The 13470-nt window shown below is 41.3% G+C and overlaps 1 protein-coding gene across 5 annotated transcripts in view; it reads left to right on the top strand.

Moving 5' to 3' along the window:
• Positions 1-13470, top strand: part of Tpst (tyrosylprotein sulfotransferase) — a 142892-nt gene that overhangs the window by 126323 nt on the left and 3099 nt on the right. For 4 of the 5 annotated variants that reach the window (XM_076530378.1, XM_076530375.1, XM_076530377.1 and 1 more), the window contains 4 exons: positions 5619-5950; positions 12612-12745; positions 12852-12960; positions 13185-13379. In XM_076530378.1, coding sequence (XP_076386493.1) covers positions 5807-5950; positions 12612-12745; positions 12852-12960; positions 13185-13379 — 582 coding nt within the window. In that variant the 5' untranslated portion in view covers positions 5619-5806. The remainder of the gene's footprint in view (positions 1-5618; positions 5951-12611; positions 12746-12851; positions 12961-13184; positions 13380-13470) is intronic. The other variant, XM_076530379.1, reaches the window with a different exon arrangement.

The following is a 13470-nucleotide window of genomic DNA, read 5'->3' as shown; positions in this document are numbered from 1 at the left end:
TTATGATGCTGGAAATAGTCACTGACCAAGCAACTGTATACACACTTTTAAACGTAGTTAACAGAATCGATTGAGAAAGGTATCTGAGCGTGAAAAGGTAACCACGTATCACGTTGAAGGTTTCAAATAAGGAGATCGATGCTCGCAAGTTCGTTGGAAACCCGACCCGCTCCTCGACAAAATCGATTCGTTCTCGTTAGCACCGGTTAAACGACCGTCGTCGATTGGAATATCGGCTTAAAGTTTACCGTGCCAAACTTCTTTCATTAAACTTACGAGAAATCGCTTCCTCTCGTTCACTCGCCGACCAAGAAGACTTTACAATGACGCAAAGCAACAATACGATGCCTCGATTCTCCCACGTTACATTCTAACCATCCTATATTCCCTCCCTTTTAACCTCAACATTTTAACACGCCCAGATGACCCGTAACACCGATGGAGCTCGGTTATAATGTTACGCTACGAACGCAACTCGCTCGGTAAACGTTTGCCGGAGAAATTTGCTACCCTTTTATCCAACATCAATTGTACCGTTCGCAAAGTGTTATAACTTAGATCGAACCTTCTGCCGGGTAAAATTGTTGGCTGCTAGCCCGGACCCTTTTAGTCGCCTCGTAAGACAACCAGAAACATCCCGATAATTCTTTCGACTTCTGACGTAAGTGGGATTTTTCAACTTGGACGGGTACTGTAAATTTACTCGTCGTTTTAACGCTGCATACGAAGTAGCTGTGGCATTCGAAATTTGGAGATTCGGGAATTTGGGAATTTGGAAATTTGAGGATTTCGGGATTTGGGGATTTAGGGACTTGGGGACGTGGTAATTTAGGGATTTGAGAATTGGGGAATGTGGGAATTGGGGAGTGTGGAAATTGGGAAATGTGGGAATTGGGGAATGTGGGAATTGGGGAGTGTGGAAATTGGGAAATGTGGGAATTGGGGAATGTGGGAATTGGGGAGTGTGGAATTGGGGAATGTGAGAATTGGGGAATGTGGGAATTGGGGAATGTGGGAATTGAGGAGTGTGGAATTGGGGAATATGGGAATTGGGGAATGTGGAATTGGGGAATGTGGAATTGGGGAATGTGGAATTGGGGAATGTGGGAATTGGGGCATGTAGGAATTGGGAAATGTGGGAATTGGGGAACGTGGGAATTGGGGAATGTGGGAATTGGGAAATGTGGAATTGGGGAATGTGGGAATTGGGGAGTGTGGAATTGGGGAATATGGGAATTGGGGAATGTGGGAATTGGGGAATGTGGGAATTGGGGAATGTGGGAATTGGGGAATGTGGAAATTGGACAACGTGGGAATTGGGGAATGTGGGAATTGGGAAATGTGGGAATTGGGAAATGTGGGAATTGGGAAATGTGGAAATTGGGAAATGTGGGAATTGGGAAATGTGGAAATTGGGAAATGTGGGAATTGGGAAATGTGGGAATTGGAGAATATGGAATTGGGAAATATGGAATTGGGGAATATGGAATTGAGGAATACACATTACATATCGGTAGGTTTGGTGTTAAGTATTTGAGATTGCCTTGCAATCCAACAATTTTACACATAAAAATCTACCCAACCGTCGTCCAAAAAAATTGTGCCAATCAAATCGATGGCAAACCTCACCATTTCAAAAGCGACTCGCGAACAAAATATTCCACTTTTCTTCAGAAATGAGTCCATTTTCCAAGGTAATGAGTCGTAGTTTGAAAGAATTTCTAACTACTGATAATACAGCAATTGCAAGATTACGACATGCAATATTTTCAAGCTGACGTTTGCGGAATTGCAATTTTTGCAGAAATTGCGGTTATCGTAGAGCACCGCGATGCGAACTCACGCAACGAAAGCAGAAATGTAGGAGTACACCCACCCTTCGCTTTAATTGTGTCAGGTTTTTTTAGTATTAAACTGTAGCAGATGTTTCCGCGAGAGTGGATAATACCGAATTTGTTGAAGCAGCATTTACGTCATACATTCAGTATTTATTGTTTCGAATTAATGTTCAACGAAGTATGGTCAAAAGAATGCTTTTACAGCAATTATTGTATTTATCGTCGTCTGTATTAATATTTGGGTTTCCAGCAAACTACGGTACACACAATGGACATCAAACCGTTCTCTCCTACACTCGATAACATTGATAACACTGAAATATTAACAATATTGATCGTCCGTGAATCCGTTTACGTAAATTGCTTTCTATTTCTATCTACAAATTGATAAACCATGAGCGCTATTTCCACGTTCTTTCGCGTTATCGAATCGCGCCAGTTCGCATCGAAAATGAAAAACTTGCAGTTTATGCTAAAAATTCATTTTTCTCCTCGACCGTCATAAATCGAAAAATGCTAAAAATTCGGCAAACATTCTCGCGTGAAATGCGAACAGCTGGCTATAAGTCTGGACCGTAAATCCAGCCTGGTAAACCGATATGTCTGGAAATAACGTATCCGCGAAAAAAAAAAAAATTGAATAACCCGAAACGAGAGGAGGATAGGAACAAAAATTCGCGTGCCACGAGCAGCTCGGCATTGCATGCGATTTCGTGAGAAATCGAGGCCTGACCGATGGGGTCGAAAGTTCTCTGTACACCACAGAGAGCTCTTTGTCCCGACACTGGCAACATTATCGATCGTCGAGGTCATCCTTCGACACTTTGTTCCGTGGGGACACTAGTTCTCTCGAGTTTAATGAAAGAACTTCGATACTGCTATAGTTGGCAAGATATTCTCGCGGAATAATGTGAGAAATTACTGGAAGTCAACACATTCAGGTCGTGTTAGATAATGCATACTTATTTCCAAGTTTATGACACATTTCTGTGATATTTCTATGTCACTGCCTGTTCGCGTCTGTGTAAATTCGTAGATGTTAATGAGCTCTTTCGACAATTTTTATTTGAGACAAAAAGCAAAGATTTTATACAGGGGAAACTACCTTGCCAATTTTTTTTCAAAACAGTACGCTGTGTCACTAAATTCGAGCAAAATGTACGGTGATTAAAAAGTGTGCAATTTCGCGTGGAAGCTACACTACGCTACTATTGTTCTAATTCCACCGTACAACTGTTAACTATCCTGATGTCTCGCAGTACTATTTTATCGTCAAACATTTCATCTCCCCATTAGGCAAGCCGAAATACCCGGCAACGAAAATGTTAAACATGCTCGTAACAATATTGTCGAAAAAAATAAAAAGAAGAAAAAAAGAGTTTGGCCGGGGAGGATTAGCAGTCGGCCTCGTTTCAGCACTGTTATTTCGTCCGAATTTACTCGGCGGAACCGCACGAATGCACTGCACGTTGCAATAAACCGTTGCCCTGCATGGATATTAAAAGCGGCATAAATATTAAAGTAAGAAACGAGGGCCAGCCTCAATTGCGTTTCCGAGGGAAAATGTGAGAGGTCCGTGGGAACGAACGATAACTACGTAACGAAACGAGCCCTTAGGCGAGCCGGCTTATATTATACTTTTAGCGTGTTCTCGCTAATTGAACGTTCTATGAAACTAACGTCTTAAACAAAAGAACGTTTACACGGGAAAGTTGAGAGTTCGCGACAATAAAACATCCCGATTGAAAGGGGTGTTTGGAAATTGGTTGTCGCAGAAATTGCCTGTTACCGTATGCTTTATAACAAGCGTTTCCTTCAAAGGTTCATTGCCAATTTCGATTCGATCGAACGAGAGCAGCTGGAAATCCAGAAAACAATCGCGTTGGTATAAGGAAACGAAGTAACGGTTTATTTCGAGGGCAGGATTTAAGGTAGAATGGGATGGTAAGATTGGAGCTGTAGCTCGGAGCTAGCAATATGTGGCGATTGTCCTCATCTTTCATCCCTCGAGGAAAGGTGAGCTTCGGTGGAAAGAGAGGTCAAAGGCAAGGCGCGAAATGGAAAGCCTTTCTCGAAAGCTGTCGCCGGAAAAATAGATACAACCCGCTCATATACGTGCCAGTTGCACGGATTTCCTCTTTCGTTTTCATTCTCTCCTCTCTTTATATCCGATCGCTACTTTTCATCAGCCGCTCGTTTCGATACGGAGCCCGCATCCGTGATCGAGCAAAGTTTTTCGGAAACTGCGAAAAAGGGGAATTTTTTCAATCTAATTACCAGGACGACCTCTCCAGTCTATCTTTTTTTCTTTCTCACTTCAACATCGATCCTCAACTCGTCCGAAGTTGAGTCGCGAATAAACCTAGTCGATAATTCTCCTCGAAGAACGTCCGCAAGTTTTCTCGGTTCGTTCCAATTTCATTAACTGCACTTTAGCCGGACTAATATCGAATGAACGTGGCCAACGAACTTTCCCAACGAAATTTACAAGCTTATCTTCTGGAAGTATCGGAAATTCTTTAAGCACACAATACGATGTTATTAACAACGTTGCTGGCGGAGCGCGGTACAACGAAATATTCCTTCAACAAAATTCTTACTTTATTCTGCCTTTGGATTTTTCTATCGGTTTCGGAGAAATTATTGACGCTGTAACGCCACTGGTATAACCAGAATTCTTTTCCTGCTTTATTTGTAGCTCCTCTGTAACTCTTGAGTTTCAAAATTGAAAATTAAAAAATAAAACATAGAAGAAGAACTTTATACCCCTGTTACTCCAATTCTAACAATAAATTACAAAATTTGTTTCGTAAAATATTGCAGTACGAGTGCGTCTGTTCATCTTTTCTGTATATAAGAACGGTCAGATAATTTATTACGCTAACGCAATTCGATGATCCTTATAAATACAAGTCCGATCCATAAATTCCATAAAACGGAGCCACAAAACGGAAGAGCAGCTAAATCAAAGTACGCTTAAGGAACTCGATGGCATCGAGCCATCGAACGAGAATTACGATGGCTCGCGTGAATTTCCGACTGATCGGAGATAAATATTAGCAGGGGTAGTAACGATTTTTCCCTGCAGATTATATGTTCCCCTTTTTCCTCGGTGTTGAAACGACGATATAAACAGAACAGATCGATCACGAAACGTTGAAATAGCTGGCAATGTTTTATCGAATCACCCGATGAATAATACAAATTTGGAAATGTTTCAAACTCTCCTCTGCTATGTGAATAATGTAACATTCTTCGTCGTGTTTTTATTCGACACATGCTTTATCGTTCATTTATAAATTTGACCTTTTTTGCATTACCATTCATATAATGTATTTACCTCGTACAATCACGTTTATTTATTAAAATAAAACCGTCGCGACTCGGATGAAGTTTTTTAATACTAAAATATCTCAGAAAAGTCATCTCTCGGTTTATTTTATTATATCCATAAACAAGTTACGACACGAAAGAGAATAATTACCGATAAAACCTCTACATCCGTCTTAAACTTTAACATAACCGAAATAGCGAATAAAATTCGAGTATTAAAAAAAGGTAGCAGAGATTCTGCGCGAATAATTAAACTGATAATGTCGCGAATGACAGCGATTATAATTTGCCGTGCTAAACACAGTCGTTTCCGCTGCACCGCGTTCATAACTATTACTATAATAAGCCGGGCTATACAAGGATCATTTTCAGTGCAGCGCATAACGCTGTCAAACACGGTAATCAACTGTAGCATTGCCTAATGAAATTTTCCTTCTCGTTAAACAGGTGCAATGAGCTAATGGCGTAACCGACACCGCGAGGCCCTGAAACCTTGGCCTCGAGTATTCGTAAGAGTCGTGATCGCACCGATTCTACCGCTCGCATCGGTGCACGCTCGCTCGCGCGCGCGCGTTCTCCAAAACACGTCTAAATCCGCGCGAGCGAGTGACGTGCTCGTCGTTCTCGACGACGACATGTCGTTCCTGTTGAGTCGAGGCGGCCGAAAAGGGCCCATCATCTGCTTCGCCGGTCTCCTCTTGATCTTCGCCCTCTATCAGCTGGGAATCATTTGTGGATCGATGAAGTACGCGCCCACTGCGATGATGGTTGCGAAAGAGGTGAGTTCTTCTCTGCAATTATTTCTTCCCTTTTACAAACCCTTTCGCTGTGACAAGCACCCTTGCATCGATACACTTATTAACCTTTTGCCCTACAACATCGTGACGCACACATGCTTGATAAACCAGTCTCGTATTTACATCGCAATTTTTCACTTTTAATTATAATCTTCAAGGATACTAACTTTTTAACTTTCTTTATTCATCTTATTGTAGCAATAAATTATACATGACGCATGCCTGGAAAATTGTAGGTTAAGGGGTTAATAGAAGGGCAAACTGATCTTACATGGAATACGTTGTTTGTAGCAACTGAACATACGCGAGTGAATCGATATTTGACAATTGCAAATGACCATAATGATGTGCGACAGCTAGCGATTGACATGCGAATATCCCACCGAATATATTAATGATTCCATGTGCGAGTACGCTGCAGGTTTAAGCGAAAGATTAACACGCTGACGTCAGAGTGGTCACGCGTGATCTGCACTGCGAATTTAATCGAATCGTTTATTAACAAGAAAATTAAAGGAACTTTTAAGAGCTTAATATTGAGACAATATATTAGTAGATCAAGAGAAGACATTGAAAGATTTCAAATTTTGAAAGGAGTACACCTATTCTTAATCTGTATTATAAAGTGTCTGACCATAGTCAGTTTTCCCTGTGGCGGTCTACGTGTTAAATGATTGCTTCAACATACATTTAACATACATACATACATAATGTATATGTATTTTAATTTCAATTGAATCATCAACGTTCAAGTTGGATTCGAATTAGTTCATCGTCGAAATAAAAATGTAGGTTGGAGATAAAGCTGGAGATCACCGCTATTTGAAGTAATAAATTCATGGATACTTACTATTCAGAGGATTTAAAGTCCACTAGCACAGCTCTTTATCCTCCATTTAAAAACCGCGTTGCAATTATTCTTAAGGGAGAAATCACTTAGGTGCAAGTGCATTTAAGCTTTCACGAAGTTGCAGAGACAGCATGCACAGCATGCATTGCGCTATTACGGTGTCGACGATTTACGAGCGCAGCTCGAAAACTCTGTAGCCGAGCGATTACGAATTAGTTTTATCCCAGTTTTCGCGGAACTGTCCTGCAAATAATTCGTAACCGGCGCAATCGGGCTCTCGAACAATCCGCGATTCCCAAACGAACATTTGGACAAACGAGTTTCGCCAACTTTGCCGCATTCATGTTTCCACGGATGAAATAACGCGGTTCGACGAACAATACGACGAAGCAAACGATCGTGAACAACTATAACACAAAGACTGTTTCGTAACATTTTCTCAGGAACGAGGAAATTAGCGAACACTCGTATATTTGAAATTGCTGTATTTCTAAAATCATTTTAGAGACGCAAAAAGAACGGATATTAGCGAGGATTCGTTTTCCGATGCTTGTTGCTAACCAGAAAGTTAACGCGTTCCACGTACGAGCAAACTGTAACTAGTTTCGATGAGTTTTCTACTCCAGGGGATTGTATTATTAATGCTCCGACCACCACAGTTTCTAAATTCAAGGATTCGATTAAAAATCTTGATGCAAAATATCGGTTGAAAATTTTAGTCGAACGGACATTGGTCGAAGCTGACAATTCACAACGATTTTTAATATGATCCATAAGAAAATCTGTGAAATTGAAGATTCCCAAAATGCGAATTTCAATCCACGGAAATTATGTTGGGTCACAAGCGTCGAACTCTCGAAAGTAATGTACGATTATCGTTTCGATGGAGAGATACGGAGAAATCGGCAAAGAAATGAAATTGAATAGGAAAGGAATTTCGAGGAGATGCAAGTAGTAGAGCGGCGAAGTAGTCAGACAAGACAGACGTCGCGTCGTTTGTTATTGGATAGCCCGAAGGTACGAGCATTAGTTCGATTATTATTAGCTGGATCGTCGGAGCATGAAGTGGTCGTCGTCTCACGTCATTTCCACGAATCTCGGGTAAAATTTCAATGGAGATCTACCGGAATTGGGCGAGACGTAATTAAAGTAACGCCACCCGGACTTTATCGCGCGAATTAACTTCATTCCACTCGTTCGTTTTCTTCTGTCGGCCACGTTTCCGACGACGAAAGGTGACGACCATTAAATTTTCCCGACTTTTTTCTCCTTTACCTTTATTCCCCGGAAATTCCTCTTTAATTTATCGAAGATGGGATCCTCGTGTTAAGTTCTTTATACCGTTTTCACACTGTGGAATTCTTTTCGGATTAATTAACTCTGAACGACTTGTCTAATCGTTTAAACGTTTGTCTTTTCTATTTTTTTTCTAGCTTATGAATTTTTTCGTTTCGTACTTATTGTAATTATTGAAGATATCGAATCGAGATACGTCGAATTACATCTTTATTGAATCGCGTGAAAATTGCAAGTTTCAGATAAGTCAAGAAATTCTAAACTTTGGCTATTTGCGATAGTTGCACGGAGTACGCGGTCGCGTGACCGGCAGGGAAAACGCAAATCGGTCAAGCTCGAATTATCTTGTTATCGTAGAGGAAAGATAACAGCGATACCAAAGAGGCAACTTTGCTCGTCGGAAACGCTCTTAACAAGCATGGCTGGAACGAGGAACAAAGAGATTACTGTCAAAGGTTGCGTCGTGGCATTAAAATCCATGTTGCCATTAAAACGTGGTTGTAACTTCTCTAAATGATGTGTAGACGGTTGCAACTTCAAAGGTAACTCGATGGAAACTTGATCCGAAGAACAAACATCTCTCGCGGAAAAATTGCTCCTCCGATCATCGGATACGCTTTCTTTCCGGCGTCTTATCGCTTCTCTATTTTTCCAAACGGAAGACGAATGTCTCTAATCCCGTCGAAAGGAAAACACTCTGTTCGATTATTCTTAGAGCATGTTTGCGAAGCGCGAGCTTAAGTAACCGAATCGATGAGTACTTTCTAAAATTCGAGAAATGTTCATATTCAGAATCGAAAGAATTCTATTGAGAGTCCTTCAACGGGCTGTTAACGTACCCCATTAGAAGTGTGACGAGGATATTAAGAAATCCATAAATTTTTACGGTCACTCGTTATAAAATATGAGGTGAGAAATTGGATTCTTTCTTCGCTTTCTATTTGCTCGACAAAATTAGCTTCTCGACTGCCAGTGACACCTCCATTATAGTGTTAAAACAGTGCTTCCAAGACATGCACGATTAAAAATCAGCAGATTAACTTTTATATTCTGCAAGAGTATTAAAATACGACGATTGTTTTTTTTCGTATTTTCCACTTAAACACCGTTTTACCTCGTTTCCGATAAGACGAAGACTTAATCGAATTTTCCTACGCTGTCCCCTTTATGAAAACAATTAATTACTATGTAGAGGGGCCGCGTTGATGAGACACGAAGCAAAATCGATCGCGCCGACAAACGGCATCGCGTGTTACGCAAAGACTCGGGCAGGATTGACTTTCGCAGCGAACATTTTAATTGTTCACGAGACACGGGAAATTTCTTTGACAAGCTTGCACGCGTCTCTATGCATAGCTTATGAGGGAAGTCTCGGTGCCTCGGTGCTCGCTATGAACTCATATCGTGGCTTACAAGAGGCCAGAAATTTCCTTGGAACTTCGTTTATGCGGCGGAAACTTTGAAATTGGATTTTTGTTCGTGGAGATTAGTCGCGATGGGGATACGTCAGCGTCACCTTCGCAGCAGAGAAGCGTCGGGTAGGAACGAACCAGGAGGAAAATTGCGATCTAATCTCGAACGTGGTCTTAGCTGACTAATTGGACCGTTGTGATCCTAAGGACACGACTTTGAATTATCTTCGAATCGATTGATCGATCCCAATCTATCAAAATCCCAGCAGCTTTACCTCTCCCTTCGTGATCGATGAGGTACGTGTCTATTCGATGACCGGAAAAGGCACTCTTCCTTCAGAAAATACATCGCCGTCGAGAAAACAAGTCTTTCTTCTTAAATTTATTGTTATACGCAACGCAAACGACAATCCGATCGACAGATGTGTAAAATAGCATTCTTTGCGGAAGTAATCGATTGTTCGAAAAAAAAGAAGGCAATTATGTCGAACGGTTTAAATCGTCGTGCTAGTTGGCCATTATAAAAGGAGGTCGCGATTCTAAACCGGTTGGGAAACACTGCTATAAAGGGATGAAATCGCAGCCGCTCGAAAGCCTGCACAACACCCTGGATCTCGCTCCCATATTTTGCGACTTTCCCGGTCGTGTCGCCAAGCGAGAACAGAAGAAAAAAAAACGAGGGACAAGAAGAAGCAACACGCGTGAATACGTGTACGCTCGAAGCTTCGCAGGTTACAGCCGACAACTGGAGCGAACGGAAGAGAAACGAGTGTCTGTCGAGCTCACCCTCCGTGCAACATAAATCGCGTCGGTTGAGTTTCACGCGTAGTTTTCTCCGTTCGCTTTTGGCGAGAAGCGAAAGAGAATGGAGGGTCGGCAGGACGATGCCTACACCTCTCGCGCCCCTTACAAGAGGAATGCTAATTGCGAAATATGCTGTGTGCTTCTTTTTTTCTCCTATTTTCTTCCGACGCGATGCCTACCCGCTGAAAAATCATAAAACGCGTCGCACCACCACGCTCACCATCGCCTTTATTCTTCAAAATGACAGTTTCCTTTATGGGGATGGGATTTTTCTCGGCGATAAAACCTCCGATTTAACTCGCAGTTCAGTTTATTCGCCAGACGTTTCATTCGAGTGTTTAGAAAAGATCTTTTTTATGGGGGTTCATCATTTTTTCATTAACGCGAAAGTATGTTGTGGTAATTTACTTCTCCTCTGAATTAAGGTAATCGATTAAAATTATTGTAGAAAAGTAATTTTCGTCTCACATCGAGACCGTTTATTATATACACCGTCTCGACTTCCGTCGCGATGCACAATAACGTATCATGAGGTCTATCCTTCGTTTGCATGTCATTGTAATTTTAATCTCGCCGCTAATTGACCCGCTCGTCGTTAAATTTCCTGGGTACTCGTAGTACGAGCGACGCCTGTTAAAAAAATTTGCACCTTCATTTTTTATTTCTCCGAGGAACGAAGTACGGGTTTTCGTTTAAGCTCGAAATTGTGATTGAAACGCATCCCCTAAGGATACGCCGCGCTTCCAATTAAACCGCGGTTAATTAATTTTGTCAAAAGAGAACGCGATCGGTGTAATAATTAAAGTAATATGACCTGCCAATTGAAACGTTAATTACCGGCTTTTTTTCTACAGCTGTTTGCATAAATCACGAGGGCAGAAACCGCTAGTTTATTCGTTTCTCGCGAAATATGAGCGTAGAGTAGTGAAAAAATTGCTGGATGCGCGATAGCATGTGATTTCACGTGGAAAAAATGCTAATTACAGAACGTATTCTGCGCCACCACTGTTTTTGGACATTGAAAGCATTTTAATTAGATTTCAAGATTTAATCAGATTTATTCGGATTTGCGATCTCATCTTCTGTAAAACGTCGCTGCATATTTCGTTTAATAAGATAGAACCAGAGAAATCCTGAAAAGAATGCTAATACAATGAAGAAATATTTCTTCCTCGTAATTAATTAATTTAGATAAAGCAATCATGGAATGCCAGTAGGACACGTCATAATTCAAATTGTACGAGATAATTCAATTTCAATTTGTGTACCACGTTGATGAACAGTAGTGGTCAACGTTTATTAATAATCATGCGGAACATATTGACGATTTGATCGGACGATAAGGTTCTTGATATAATGTTTGCATAATCGAGTTCCATGCCAGCTGAAATGTTATCCTACTTCGCTTTGATTACGGCTCATTAAACCACTCGGAGAACCCATTGATTTTCGCGTACCGAAAGGTTTTACCGTGATTCATTAAAGACCAAAAAACCTAGCATCAAAATTTCTGTTCGCATCGAAACGTGTCCTCGTGCACCTTCGGGACATATTTATGGATTTCTTTGACAGAACGCTGGAAAAAGATTTACCTCGTTTCTCACGGTACAATTCTTACGAACGTTTCTCTTAGCCTCCGAACATTTGTTTTTCCCATTTTTATTCCGCTACGATAATAACAACCGTGAAAAACAAATATTTCTCGATCGTTGACACTCGTAGCGAACATTTTTCAAACGACATCGGTCGACGATCGAGTAAATCGATCGAGAGAAAACACGGAAGCAGGATGCTGAGAAAATCGTTTAAACTTTCCCTGAATCGAATCGCGAACGTTTTAGGAGGTAATAGCGATTCGTATGAGGAAAATCCGGAGTCTATCGATCCTTCTTGTTCCTGATACCAGAGACGATATTGTAAAACAAACGATAAGTTGTTGGTAAATGAAGTTTAATCAACCTTGCATAATTTTATAAGAAACGTTCGATAAACTGCTCTCTTGAACGATGCTAAAGGAAACTTTCGATCCACCACCCGATATCCCGCTAACGCTGATCATCATCGTTAAAGAACACCGAACTAACGATGAAATTATCGTTTCTCCGTAGCTTTATCCAGAGAATTACCATTTTTGTTAAAAATCGTTAAATTAATTCTGGAACACTATAACGAGACTTTAGATTAATAATTTTAGCCAAACTTATTGGGTCGCTAGATTACTTACAGTTATAATTTGATTCTTAAACCAGAAGTCAAATGCAAGATCATTTCTATTTTGCAGAAATACGTGGTTGGCCCTTTCGATCACAAGAGATACACCTACGATCGTTACATGCCGCTGATCTTCATCGGCGGGGTACCTAGATCGGGCACCACTTTGGTGCGAGCCATGCTTGATGCGCATCCTGATGTCAGGTGAGTTCCATTCAACTTCCTCAAAAATATTTGGCCTTTGTATCTAACCAGATTCAAAGATCTATCGATGACTCAGAATGTTAACATTGAGGATACCGTTTTTCAGGTGCGGCCAAGAGACTAGGGTGATACCACGGATCCTTCAGATGAGGATGCACTGGCTCAAGTCCGAGAGGGAGAACCTCAGGCTTTCGGAAGCGGGTATTTCGAAAGAGGTGAGTTCTGAATCGTATCATCAAAGTATTAACTCGATGTGTAATCAGTTATTTGGTTCGAAAAGCCTTGCAACTTATACTGATTCCAGGAATTAGCACAATAGCAATATTAATTAGAAATGTTCGAATCTCTATCCGAAGGATTTAATCCCGAATGATATAAGATTCGGAACACGGATGAATTCTATAGCCGATATTAATCTGAAAACGAACGATTTGCCCAGGTGATGGACAGCGCGATAGCAGCTTTCTGCCTGGAGATAATAGCGCGACACGCGGAGCCGGCGCCGAGATTGTGCAACAAGGATCCCCTCACTCTGAAGATGGGCTCTTACATTCTCGATCTCTTCCCAAATGCCAAGTTTATCTTCATGATCCGCGACGGCCGTGCCACCGTGCATTCCATTATCTCTAGAAAGGTATGGCCCGATCCGATCGAAGAACCATCGACCAACCGCCAACGTGGCTTTAACGGGCATTCCGGTTGATGCATGCAAATTTATCCCACTT

Source organism: Megachile rotundata, chromosome 4 (genome assembly GCF_050947335.1).
Source record: "Megachile rotundata isolate GNS110a chromosome 4, iyMegRotu1, whole genome shotgun sequence".
In the NCBI taxonomy this organism is placed as follows: Eukaryota; Metazoa; Arthropoda; class Insecta; order Hymenoptera; family Megachilidae; genus Megachile; species Megachile rotundata.
The sequence above is the reverse complement of the archived record's forward strand: the minus strand, read 5'-3'. Positions and strand labels throughout refer to the sequence as shown.